Consider the following 12,616-nt stretch of genomic DNA (forward strand, 5'->3'; position numbering starts at 1 on the left):
TGATAATAATACTAAACAAAAAAAAATTTGGTCACTTAGTGCACGACTGTTTGTGGGGCACTAAGGTGCGCAATTGGCTGCCGGGTTTCACCCACAAATATACAGTCAATTCACTTCACAGCTTATTCTCTGAAGCGCTTTGAGACGTCTGGAAGACTTGATAAGGCGCTATATCAAATGCAGGGATTATTATTATTATTATAGTCAGGATTTACCAGAATCTGGAACGTGCCTGAACTGCGCCTGCGTCACTGAGCCGAGAGAGGGGGGGGGGGGGCGGGAGGAGAGAGAGAGTGACCCCGGAAGTATAAGCGACCAGACTGAGGTCACGGCTAATGGTGACGTTGGTTAGTGACTGTTGAGGACGGAAGGCAGTGCTTGTGGCTGTGGGGGAGCGTTACCGGCGTCGAGTTTTTGTCGTCGAGACGGGGAGGGGTGCGGTTGGTCGGGTGTGTGTGTTTTTTTTGGGAGGGGGGGGGGTCTTTTTCCCCCACTTCTCTTCTCCTCCCGTACCTTTCGACTCCTCTTCCCGCAGAGCCCGATCTCGTTTACATACCGAGGCGGCCTACGCCGGGTCCTGTTGTTGTGGCCGAGGTCCCCGTGTGGTGGCAGCCAAGCCTGGCCCTCGGCGCATGGAGTGAAGCCTGGAAACTTCCAGAAGACGGCAGCCTCGCTTCTCTGCACCCCCCGTTTCTGACCTGTAAGGCCCCAGGGTGAGCCCGGGTTGATTCCCCCCCCCCCCCCCCCCCGCCCCTTGTGTTATAATTAAATACCTGTTGAACGTGTGTATTCTCCACGTACGGTTGTTGCTATCGTCCCAGTCCTTTCTGCCGTTTTCAGCTGAATCCTCCAATGTGTTCTGTTTTGAAACTCAGAAAATCGTAACCCTTTCCCAAGCAGCGAAAATGGTGTTAGCGGATCTTGGGAGGAAAATCACCTCCGCGCTGCGCTCTTTAAGCAACGCGACCATCATCAACGAAGAGGTATGTATGTATGTCCGTCTGGGATGGGGATCCAGAATGCGACGGTGCCGTTTTGTTAATCTAGAGTTTTCTACCACACCAGTTAGATATTATTGGTGTAATTCTGGAAAGTGCTTACCAAACCTGCATCGTATTGGCTGTCTAAAATAAGACCATTTGCTGTACGCTTAACATCTTCAACTTGCATTGATATCCTCCACCCTTGACTCCAGAATGTCTGTCGGACATCAAGTCCTGGATGAGAGCTAATTTTCTTCAGTTGAAAATAATAATAATAATAATCCTTGCATTTGATATAGCGCTTTTCACATCGGGAGGACGTCCCAGAGCGCTTCACAGAACACACTGTAAAGTGTATATTTGTGGGCGAACGCGGCAGCCAATTGCGCACAGCAATGTCCCACAAACAGTCGTAGATTGAAAATGACCAATTTATTATTGTTTTTGGTTTTGGAGGGATTATTATTAGGCGTGTGGAGTAAGGAAACTTGCCCAAGGTTTCGCCCTGCCTGGAATTGAACTCAGGTCTCTCACTTGCAAAGCGAGTGCTGTAACCACTGAGCTACAGGACTCCACGTCAACAAGCCCGAGGTTCTCCTGATTGGCTCCCGTCAGTGCCTCCTCACCTCAGGCGCTGACAACATCACCATCCATGGCTGCACACTCCACATTGCTAAGCCAGCCTGGAACCTTGGCGTCTTGTTTAACCCTCAACTATCCTTTCTACCCCACATCTGCGCTATGACCTGCTCTCCCTTCCTCCACCTCTGCAACATCGCCCGGCTCCGTCATTGTCTCATGCCGCAGAAACCCTCATACATGCTTTCATTACATCGAGGCTTGACTATGCAAACTCATTGCTTGTCGCCCTTCCAATGTCCTCCCTCCACAGGCTGCAGATCATCCAGAACTTTGCAGCCCGTGTCCTCTCCTGCATTAGGCTCTGCGACCCTATCACCCCCATCCTCGCCCAACTCCACTGGCTTCCCATCACACAGAGGATACAGTTCAAGATCCTGGTCCTTACCGTCAAAGCCCGCCATGGTCTTGCTCCCCCCCCACCTCTGCGACCTCCTAACCGCCTAGCATCCTGCTCGCTCCCTCCATTCAGCAGGCTCCGGCTTGCTGCACGTCCCCTGCCTCGCCCGCCCCACTATTGGCAGGCGGGCCTTCTGCCACTCTGTCCCCACCCTTTGTAACTCCATCCCGCAGTCCCTCTGCCTCGCCCCCTCCATTACCTCGTTCAAGACCCTCCTCTTCAACTGTGCTTTCGATCTCCCTGCTTCCTTTGCATTGGGCTATTTAATTTAAGGTGGATTAATTTTGACAAAGACTGATGTACACTGGGACAGATATTCTATTGAATTTACATGATTGGCAGAGGAAAGTTTACTTTGTGGTAGCTGTGGCTTTATAACTGATCCTATTTATATAGTAATGTGCTCTGCAGTGTAGGCATAATAAGTTTCATCTCATTGGTAGGTAGAAAATCTTGCTCAAAACAGAACTTGTTGGTAGAATTGCTATGATGTAAATAGGTCTTGAAAGCTATGCATTCAAATATAATACTATAAGCACTCCATAATTTAACAAATAATATAACTTAAGACTTGGAGCATTAATGCATAACTTAATTTGTAAAAAAAAGGTGGGATTTGTTTCCATTCTGCTGAATCACAGCATAACCCAGTCACAAATCTGTATTGGTGGTGAACAACCCCAAGGTCCTGATGAGTCCAGTGGAGGGGAAAGGAAAATTTAATATAAAATCTTGAATTTCAGTATTGCTCTTTTATTTTTATATTTATTTGTGTTCAACTTCAGGTTTTGAATGCTATGCTAAAGGAAGTATGCACGGCTTTACTGGAAGCAGATGTTAATATAAAACTGGTGAAGCAGCTCAGGGAAAATGTCAAGTAAGTGGTTAAAATTCTTTTTGGCAGCGTGTTTCCCCAGTTTTTCTCAAACTATTTTCTTTAGTTACAAGCATGTGCAAATAAGATAGAGGAATATATCATTCTATTGCTGCTTTACACTGTCATTGTATTTCAATTACTCCAATATTTTGGTGTTATTGTCTATTGCCATGCATGAAAGTCCTGTGATGGTTTGGTTGTAGATATTGTAAAGATTTCTATGTGGAACCAAAATCCTAGGAAGAGATTTATAAGTCAGAATTTGGAGCATTGGCTGGTGACACTTCTTGGTTGGGCAGCAAACATCTGAGTGCTTTGACATTGTTCAAGCTTTGAATAGTTGCATCCCATAGGTGATTTGATATTTCTTCGTTCTTTGGTAACTACAAATCATCCTTTGATAACATCTTTTTATTAGCTGGCCCTCTTCTTATCACTGTCGAACATACAAGGACTGAGTCAGAACTATTAATATATACTGTATATTGAAGTAGAATACTACCGTTTTGAAAGTAAATTAGGAAATTCATCTGTTATTTAGAGTAAGTGAATTTGTGAGTGTTTTTGCTTGTTTTTCTGTAGCAGTTTGCAAATTTAATTTACAAATTCCTCTGTCCTGTTTTGCTGATACAATTTATAAGATGAAAGGAATCTGAAAATCAAACTGGAATTGTGATCTTGTTGGTATCAATTGGGATTGTCCTGCATCAGAAGTGAATTTGTTTGAAATATATATTTTTGGTAGTGCTCCTCTTCAAGATGTTTTGCCCACAAAATATATAGTCAATTCACTTTATAGTATATTCTGTGTAGCACTTTGAGACATCTCAACGACATGATATATATCAAATGCAACTATTACAGTAGTAATAACTTTTGTTTGAATTTGTAAAAGATTTTAAAATCTAAATTTGATAAATCAAGCTCAATATGCTGTTCAATTTGTTTTCAACTTGTAAAATTTGATATAATTCTTAGATTTGTGTTATGATTTAAATGTTTTCTATAATATCTTGTATAAGTTGAACAAACTGTTTTGAAAACTTTTTCAGAGCAGCTATAGACCTGGAGGAAATGGCATCTGGCCTTAATAAAAGAAGAATGATCCAACATGCTGTATTTAAAGAGCTAGTCAAGGTAACTAAGGCAGCATGATTTCATTTCAATTTACGAAGATTTACAATCAATGTACAGCACTGAAAGAAGCCATTTGGTCTAACTAGTCCATTCTGGTGTTTATACTCCACCCGCTGCTTACTCCAGCTGCTTACTCACTGATTCCCTTCTATTCCCCTTTCTCGTGTCACGGGCGGACTTTCTTGTGTCGCGGGCATCTTATACCAGGGGTCTCCAACCTGTCTGTCACCCTTTTACGCATCATAAAGACAAGAGTGAGATGGAACAGAGTGTATTTAGTCCAATTGGAAAACAAATCCAGATGCACAAAGTATTTCTTGCATTTGATTTCATGCATCTCAAAATAAAAATATAAACGTTATTGTTTAAGCTGTGGTAAATATCACTTGTTCCCATTTTTATTGAGCATGTGTGAAAGGACACCTTGCGGCGATCGATCAGTTGGAGAGCCCTGATCTATACTATCTGATTCAACCACTGTTTCAGGCAGCGAGTTCCACAATCTCACTATCCTTTGCATTCAGTAGTTCCTCCTAAGTTCTCTTTTTAGTCTCTCTTTAGTCTCTTAACTTATTCCTGTGTTTTTTGTTCAGCTTGTAGATCCAGGAGTTAAGGCCTGGACACCAACAAAAGGAAAACAAAATGTCATCATGTTTGTGGGCCTTCAAGGTAGCGGTAAAACAACAACCTGTTCAAAGGTATCTTGATTTTGTTCATTACCTGCATTTTTAAAAAAAGAGGTAATTAAAGAATTTAAATTCCAAACTTACAAACTATTATCTGCTTACAAGCAGACAAGATTTTCAACTTGAACAAATCTTCTTGGGTAGTGTGTGTACAGGATAAAGCAGACTATTACAAATTAGCATTAGCTGTGGAATTAAAGACCTAATAGGGAAGAACGTATTTTAAAAAAGGAGGTGATGGAAAGTCTGAATTTACATGATAAAGTGGTGGCTGTTTAGCATCACGGGAAAAGACTTCAAAATGCTGTGACCATGTTAATTATCTCTTACAAAAATGTTTACTGCCTTGCAGTAAACTTCTGAATAAATTGAATCGCCAGTTTTTTTTAGTATCCGGGTGGGAACCAATATGTAAAGGTTATGTTTATTGCGCATTTCTGGAGTTAATATGGCACACAAAATAAAGCATGTATAATTTTGCTTCTTCCTAAAATGTTAGGCTTTAGGGGAAGAAGAACAGTGATTATGCAATGTTCAACTGAGCAACCTAAAGATGTTCCACCTTTGAATAAGTAGATCTAGAAAACTAGAAGCATTCATTATCATACTAGGTGTTTTTGTATTGCTCATGTTTCATAACATTTCAGTAATCCATGTATTTGTTTGACTAAACTAATGCCTTAGTGAAATATGAAGATGATTCCATCTTTACTTCTTTTTGTCCTTCACATAGCTAGCATACTACTTCCAGAGGAAGGGCTGGAAGAGTTGCTTAATATGTGCTGACACATTCAGAGCAGGTGGGTAACTTACTATTTACCAAATTTCTCTGTTCTATTGTGAGTAAGGTTCTACTTTTTGTTACTGAAAGTTAAGAAAATAGTCATTTTGTATATCCCTTTTTAATCTTGGTATGCATGCTCTGCAATAAACAGGAATCACGAGTCGGGTGACTGAGCTGGAGGCAAGCAGGTTTCTGGTTTTCTGGCACATAACTTGGTTCCAGGGTGACTTGCTTTGTTCTAATTCCTGTTTGTAGAATTGCCAGTCGTTTGAGGTGGTGGAATAAATCCCATTCCAGAAAAAAGCCAAGAAATGAATATGTTTGAAAAGATGCTACATTTGTGTTCAGTATATGGAATTGCTTGGCTCGATGGTGCATATTAGCATGTTACAAAATTTGTAGGGTATAGGTTGATCAGCCGTTTTACATTTCTCTGCAGGATTCACACAAACTTTCAAGGTGAACTAGATGGTCCATTTATGCAGAAAAAAATGTAATCATAGGATCTACTTTGCATCAATATGTTAATACGTTATATTGAAACCAGTAAAGTGATAAATTAAGTTTCAAGTTAACTAGTTTGGGCTCAACTTTTTATGTTTTTGATTTGTAGGTGCATTTGACCAATTGAAACAGAATGCAACCAAAGCAAGAATTCCTTTCTATGGAAGGTATGATTTCTCATTGATAAGCTAGCATTAGTACATTTCAAAATGTACACCACATTCCTATTAAAATCTACATTTTACTGCAGTTAATTATTACTGACATTTTTTGTTTATGTTAATTTCTTCTCTCTGCTAAGCTACGTATGACCCTACAGTTACCTCAAAAGATTTTAATGTTTTGTAGAGCTAACTTTCTATAGTTAAACTTCAACAAGACCAAGGCCCTCCTGATTGGCTTCTGTCAGTACTTCCACACCTCAGGCACTGACAGCATCACCACTCAAGGATGCACACTCCACCTTACTAAGCCAGTCCGGAACCTTGACATTTTGTTTGACCCTTAACTATCTTTTCTACCCCACATCTGTGCCATGTCCCGCTCTGCCTTCCCCCACCTCCGCAACATCGCCCGGCTGTGCCATTGTCTCACACAGCAGGCCGCCGAGATCCTCATGCACTCATTCATGACATCCAGGCTCGACTACAAAAATTCCCTACTTGTCGGCCTACCCAACTCCTCCCTCCGTAGGCTGCAGATCATTCAGAACTCTACAGACCATATCCTCTCCTGCACCAGGTTCCACGACCCTATCACCCCATCCTCACCCAACTCCATTAACTTCCCATCACACAGAGAATACAGTTCAAGGTCCTGGTCCTCACCTTCAAAGCCCTCCATGGCCTTGCTCCCCACTACATGTGCGACCTCCTAACCCCCTACCAGCCGGCCCACTCCCTCCGTTCAGCGGATTTTGGCCTGCTTCACGTCCTGCTTCGCCCACCCCACCATTGGCGGGTGGGCCTTGTGCCACTCTGCCCCCATTTTCTGGAACTCCATCCCGCAGTCCCTCCGCCTTGCCCCCTTCCTTGCCTCCTTCAAGACCAGTCTCAAGACCCTCCTCTTCGACTGTGCGCCTTTGGTCAGCCTCAGTCCCCACTCTCCACCCTCCCTGATCCTGACCCCCCCAGCCCAGGTCCGAAACACCGATTGTGCAGTGCCTGAGATATCCTCCTGACGTGAAAGGCACTATACAAATGTAATTTTGTTGTTAAATCATTTCCAAGAGATCACACGTAGAAATGTATGCACATTTTCGTCTTGCAAAGTGCTCCTTGGCTTTGACTTTTGCTAATGTGATGTACATCGTCAGTCTAAGAAGTGGTAAAGTTATGGGATAACACTTGCGATTCTTGTTTTGATGGCTGGAAAGTAACAATAGAATTATACTCTATAGTTCAATTAATACCGACTGGACTTGCATCTCTTAATGGTTTATAAATGGTCGTTGTTGTAGTTATTGTTGTAAATTGATAGGCCTGAGAGTTGAGTGCTTGCATTTTCAACTGTAGATGATGGGGGGAGATAGCAAAAGATCAAGGAGAAAGTGGGAACTAACTCAATTTTTTTGTTTGTGTGTGATGTTTAGCTATACAGAAATGGATCCAGTAATGATAGCTGCAGAAGGTGTGGAGAAGTTCAAAAAAGAAAACTTTGAAATTATAATTGTTGATACCAGTGGTAGACATAAACAGGAAGACTCCTTATTTGAAGAAATGCTTCAAGTTTCAAATTCTATCGTAAGTCTTTTCATAATGTATAATCTTATGTACCCAATAACATCATTGTGTCTTTAGTCTGTTGTATATATGCATTTTAACTTTTCAACACTGTTTTAGCAACCAGACAACATTGTTTATGTAATGGATGCATCAATTGGTCAAGCCTGTGAAGCACAAGCGAAAGCCTTCAAAGATAAAGTAGATGTTGCTTCAGTCATTGTAACCAAGCTTGATGGCCATGCAAAAGGAGGTGGTGCTCTCAGTGCGTAAGTGAACCTGTTTCTAATTCAGTCTGCATTCCAACAATGTCGTGTTTGTACATCAGTTCCAGAGTGTGAATTATGATCACTGGACTGCTTCAAATGTAGTGGAATAAACTGCAATATAAATAGAAATTCAGCTTGCTGTATAATTTAAATACGATTGACTGTTTTTAGTATGGTTATTTTAAACTGGGTTGCAATCCTGACTGGAATAAGTATAAACCTTTGGAGATATGTTGTATAGTTTTCTCCTCTTTCCTCCTATCCTGAAGTTGCCTTTCTAAGCTTTGTTATGCTTCAAGGGGCTCAGCTGGTTGTTTCTCTACCATCCCCCTTATTGCCAATGCCAAAACTCCTGCCGTAGGCAGTTTAATGCACACTGAAAGTTGAACCATAGCCTTTGCTAAACTAGTTCAGTATAATCACAATGTATTTAAAGACTGAACAAACCTGGGACCCCTATAGAATTCCATTTCAAACAATTAATGTTCCATGTGTTAAGTTGAAATGCCATAATCTAATATTCTGAAAGGAAGAATCTATATTTACACACAAGTTGTTGCTTGCTTTCAATTAGATAAATTCTGAAATATGGAAAGTCAACATCTTAGACTTAATTTGTATATTGCTTTATGTATTCTATAGAGACATTCAATGTGATTTTATATTCAAGAAAGTAAGCACATTCATACACTTCTGGTGGTATCACCTCAGGTATAAAAGCATTATTTTGCAATTTTAAGAAATCTTTTTGTAAAGACAGAGAACATTACCATAGGTCTTATAGTATATTATTTGAGTTCACATCTGATTTCAGTTCATTCTAAAGTTTATAATTGCAAGGGATAATTTTAGAAAATTCTTTACTGTCCACATTGTTTCTTCTCACAAATATGTCAGTAACCATTTGCAATGTGCTTTATTCATGTTAGTGTGGCTGCCACCAAAAGTCCAATCATTTTCATTGGTACAGGAGAACATATAGATGACTTTGAACCATTCAAAACACAACCCTTCATTAGCAAACTTCTTGGTAAGTTATTTCTCCCCCCCCCGTTGCCTTATTTATTTTTTGATTATTAGTATTTCTTATTTCCCCGACAAGAAAGGTGCTATTTAAATATAATTTGTTTTTTATATATTGGGAGCCACCTAATTATTTTAAATGTTCTGATGACATCAATTTTACTTATTTCAGGTATGGGTGATATTGAAGGTTTGATAGACAAGGTAAATGAGCTGAAATTGGATGACAATGAGGAACTAATAGACAAGCTTAAACATGGTAAGCGGTAACTTGGAATAAATAAGGTGACAAGAAAGGCTAAATAGCTTGGGTCTAATAATCTTGCTTTTTTTTGTAGGTCAATTCACACTGAGAGATATGTATGAACAATTTCAAAACATCATGAAGATGGGACCTTTCAGTCAGATAATGGTGTGTTTTTAATTCTGAATGCTGCAGTTACATGGAAGAAAGTATAATATAGTTTGCTTAATAAGGAGCCTTGTGTACCTTCATGTTTTATTAAATTATCTCTGTCATTTGGGTTTGTTGATTAACTCTTGGCCAATATTAACATCCCTAACCATATTGATACAACGCATAATGCCTTTTCCATAATTTATTTGTTGCGAACATTTAATATTTGCCATATATTTTCTTTTAAGGGTATGATCCCTGGTTTTGGAACTGATTTCATGAGCAAAGGCAATGAGCAGGAATCCATGGCAAGATTAAAGAAACTGATGACCATAATGGACAGTATGAATGATCAAGGTATTTGTTGTTGACAGTTCTGGTCTTGTATACAAACTTATTGTTCAACTCCAACTTTAAATTAAGCATGTTACAGTTGTTGAAAAGCTTTGAAAAAAATATTGTAATGACATTTTCTAGAACTCGACAATAAAGATGGTGCCAAACTTTTCAGTAAACAACCAGGAAGAATTCAAAGAGTGGCTCGTGGATCTGGTGTTACAACCAGAGATGTACAGGAACTTCTGACTCAGTATACAAAGTTTGCACAAATGGTGAAAAAGATGGGAGGAATTAAAGGTCTTTTCAAAGGTATGTAAAGGCTGTTGTGGAATTTGGGTGGTTCGGTCATTGTTACCTGCTTATCTATTAAATCTCCAGGGTCTGTCCAGAGTAAGTCTGTCTTCAGTATGTATTATTGTGGTTTTATGTGAAATCCAATCAAAATAGTGTTGATTGGATTATATGTTGTTATGTTATGTCAAGTCCAGTCCAAAACACTGTGTAATAAGTATGATACAAGATCTTAGCCTATGAATTCAAGGTGTCTTCACTGTTTGCCATATATTTTGGCTTTCTTCTTCTGTTCTGGAGGCTCTTATTTGCTGAGATGTAATTTTGCAGGTTTGTAAACTCTAATAGCTTGTTCAATTGGCTATTGAACCTAGGCAATGAATGTTGGTGGGCCATTCAAACCATGGTGTTAGCCAGGCATAATATTGTTCTTGCTCAATGTTCACATTTTCTAACAAAGGTCATCAAATAGTAATTTAAAGCAGGGCCCTTGACAAATTTGTACCCCTCCCCATCCTGAGCTTTGGATCTCTAGCATCATTTGTGGCTCCTAACTTCAGCTTAACTAAGATGAGCCAACTCAACATAATCAATTTTTCTGGGTCGATGACTTCGTGCTATTAAGTCATAAAGAATAAGGTGATGCTCATAGTTGGCCATTGGGGAGCCTTTTTTAACGAACATAATTTACTTTCTACATCCGAGTAAATGTAACCACTGAATGTTTAGCTTTGTTGAATTGTCTTTTTTCAATCAGGTGGTGATATGTCTAAAAATGTCAACCCATCTCAAATGGCCAAACTGAATCAGCAAATGGCTAAAATGATGGATCCCAGAGTTCTTCATCACATGGGTAAGTCTGTTCCAAATTTTACATTCGCCATTACCATCATCTTGTAGGGCTACACTAATGCTTTTCCCCTCCTTCTGTAGGCGGTATGGCTGGGCTACAGACTATGATGCGACAGTTTCAACAAGGTGCTGCTGGGAACATGAAAGGCATGATGGGATTCAATAATCTTTGAAGCAAATGCCTTTAATAAACTGATTAACACATTTGGAAAATGATTGAGCTTTATTTTTTCTTCCACCCTCCCCTTTTTCAGGGGAGAATGATAGGGAGGATGAAGTACAACTGAGAAAACTTTGTAATCTTTCAAAATTACTGAATAACATTGGTACACTATTGTATTCTTTTGAATATATTAACTAGAGAGCATTTTGAAATTTGCTTTATATAACAGCTAAAGTTTCATTAAGTGAACCTTTCCCTAATAATATTGGGTGAAATAAATATTGTTTAGCTATTTCTTTTCAAGTAAGTTCTACATGTTATGCTGTAAAGTACAAATATAAACATTTAATCATGTAAAAGTAGAATTTAATTAATTTACCTATGGAACAATTGTTCAAGGGAATAGTGTATACAATCATTTGTAAATGCAGTGCTTTGTTCTGAATCAATAAAAAATTTCATAAAATAATTTGTTTCTTATTGAACAATTTTGTTGTGCTTTTGCAACCTCTATATGTAAAAACATAGGTTATCTGGGTCAAGAACAGCATTGAGATCTACTATGCCGACCAGTGAATATCACATACTGTATTGAGGGAAGGTCATGTGAGTTGCATTTGAATCCTAGCACAAACTCTGAATGCTTTTCTTAACTTTCCGGTTTATGGTTACACCCATTCCTATTCTTACTAAAAGTACACTACTAGCAGAGATGAATCACAATTTCAGACGTCTGTTTGGGTTTAGCAGGTTTTTTTTTTCCTGGCAGAGACACATCGGTTAGTTGTACTGTCCTACCTTGACTGAGATGAGCTAACACAGGATTAAAACTACCTGGTCTGTGTCATGGTATCTTTCCACTAACCCAAGACATTAGTATTTTGTTGGAAAAACATTTTCTAAGTAACTTGGGACAACACAAAGTCAATTTTGAGTTATTGGTAACTTCAGTTAAATTTGACACTAGCTGCAGGAATTTTAATTGGCCATTTAACCACTTTAGGATTTTGACAGTTACATTTCTAACCAGTAACTGCTGAAAATCATTTTTTTTTGCAGTGTATTGTTACCGCAATAGCCATTAGTACCAATCCTAGTCAATTACCTTTAAAAGCTATTTATTTAAAAGTCCGTTATGTTGAATGACACTTGCAATCTAGACTCCTGTGTGTTCACAAGGAATGAACAGACAGACCTGATTTATAAGTGCAGTTCTGTGTTCACATTAACATTTACCACCTGAAAACGATTTGGTAATACTATGGCAGAATCTTGATGTATAACCGTAGAAATCTGAATCAAGAACGGCATTATTCAGTTCCACCTGACGGTCCGTGAGGGTGTTCGGTGCAACCAATTGCATTTATAGAACGTATTTTAGGCAGAGCAGCGTTTCGGAGTGCTTAAAGTTACCTCGGAGCATGCAGTCCCAAGTCGGTGCGTTCAGTGGGGGAAAGAGGCGTGAAATTGGCCAAATAATCATGAAGTTTCTTAAGATCGACACGCGTCACCCTAACAACAACGACAACGACGCCAACCCTTGCATTTGAT

General features: G+C 39.5%; 1 protein-coding gene across 3 annotated transcripts; it reads left to right on the forward strand.

Annotated features, from left to right (window-relative positions):
- The first annotated feature begins 353 nt into the window (after nt 1-353).
- Nucleotides 354-11,534, forward strand: srp54 (signal recognition particle 54). Of its 3 annotated transcripts, none has more exons than XM_042337853.1 (16): nt 354-700; nt 876-983; nt 2,808-2,899; nt 3,952-4,036; nt 4,630-4,734; nt 5,456-5,522; nt 6,120-6,177; nt 7,602-7,752; nt 7,852-8,000; nt 8,930-9,030; nt 9,196-9,282; nt 9,362-9,435; nt 9,669-9,777; nt 9,898-10,068; nt 10,808-10,903; nt 10,984-11,534. In XM_042337853.1, exons 2-16 carry the CDS (start codon nt 906-908, stop codon nt 11,073-11,075), a joined length of 1,515 nt encoding a protein of 504 aa, XP_042193787.1. In that variant the 5' UTR covers nt 354-700; nt 876-905; the 3' UTR covers nt 11,076-11,534.
- The last annotated feature ends 1,082 nt before the right edge of the window (nt 11,535-12,616 follow it).

The sequence above is a fragment of the Callorhinchus milii genome, unplaced genomic scaffold (assembly GCF_018977255.1).
Source record: "Callorhinchus milii isolate IMCB2004 unplaced genomic scaffold, IMCB_Cmil_1.0 Scaffold9, whole genome shotgun sequence".
Taxonomy (NCBI): Eukaryota; Metazoa; Chordata; class Chondrichthyes; order Chimaeriformes; family Callorhinchidae; genus Callorhinchus; species Callorhinchus milii.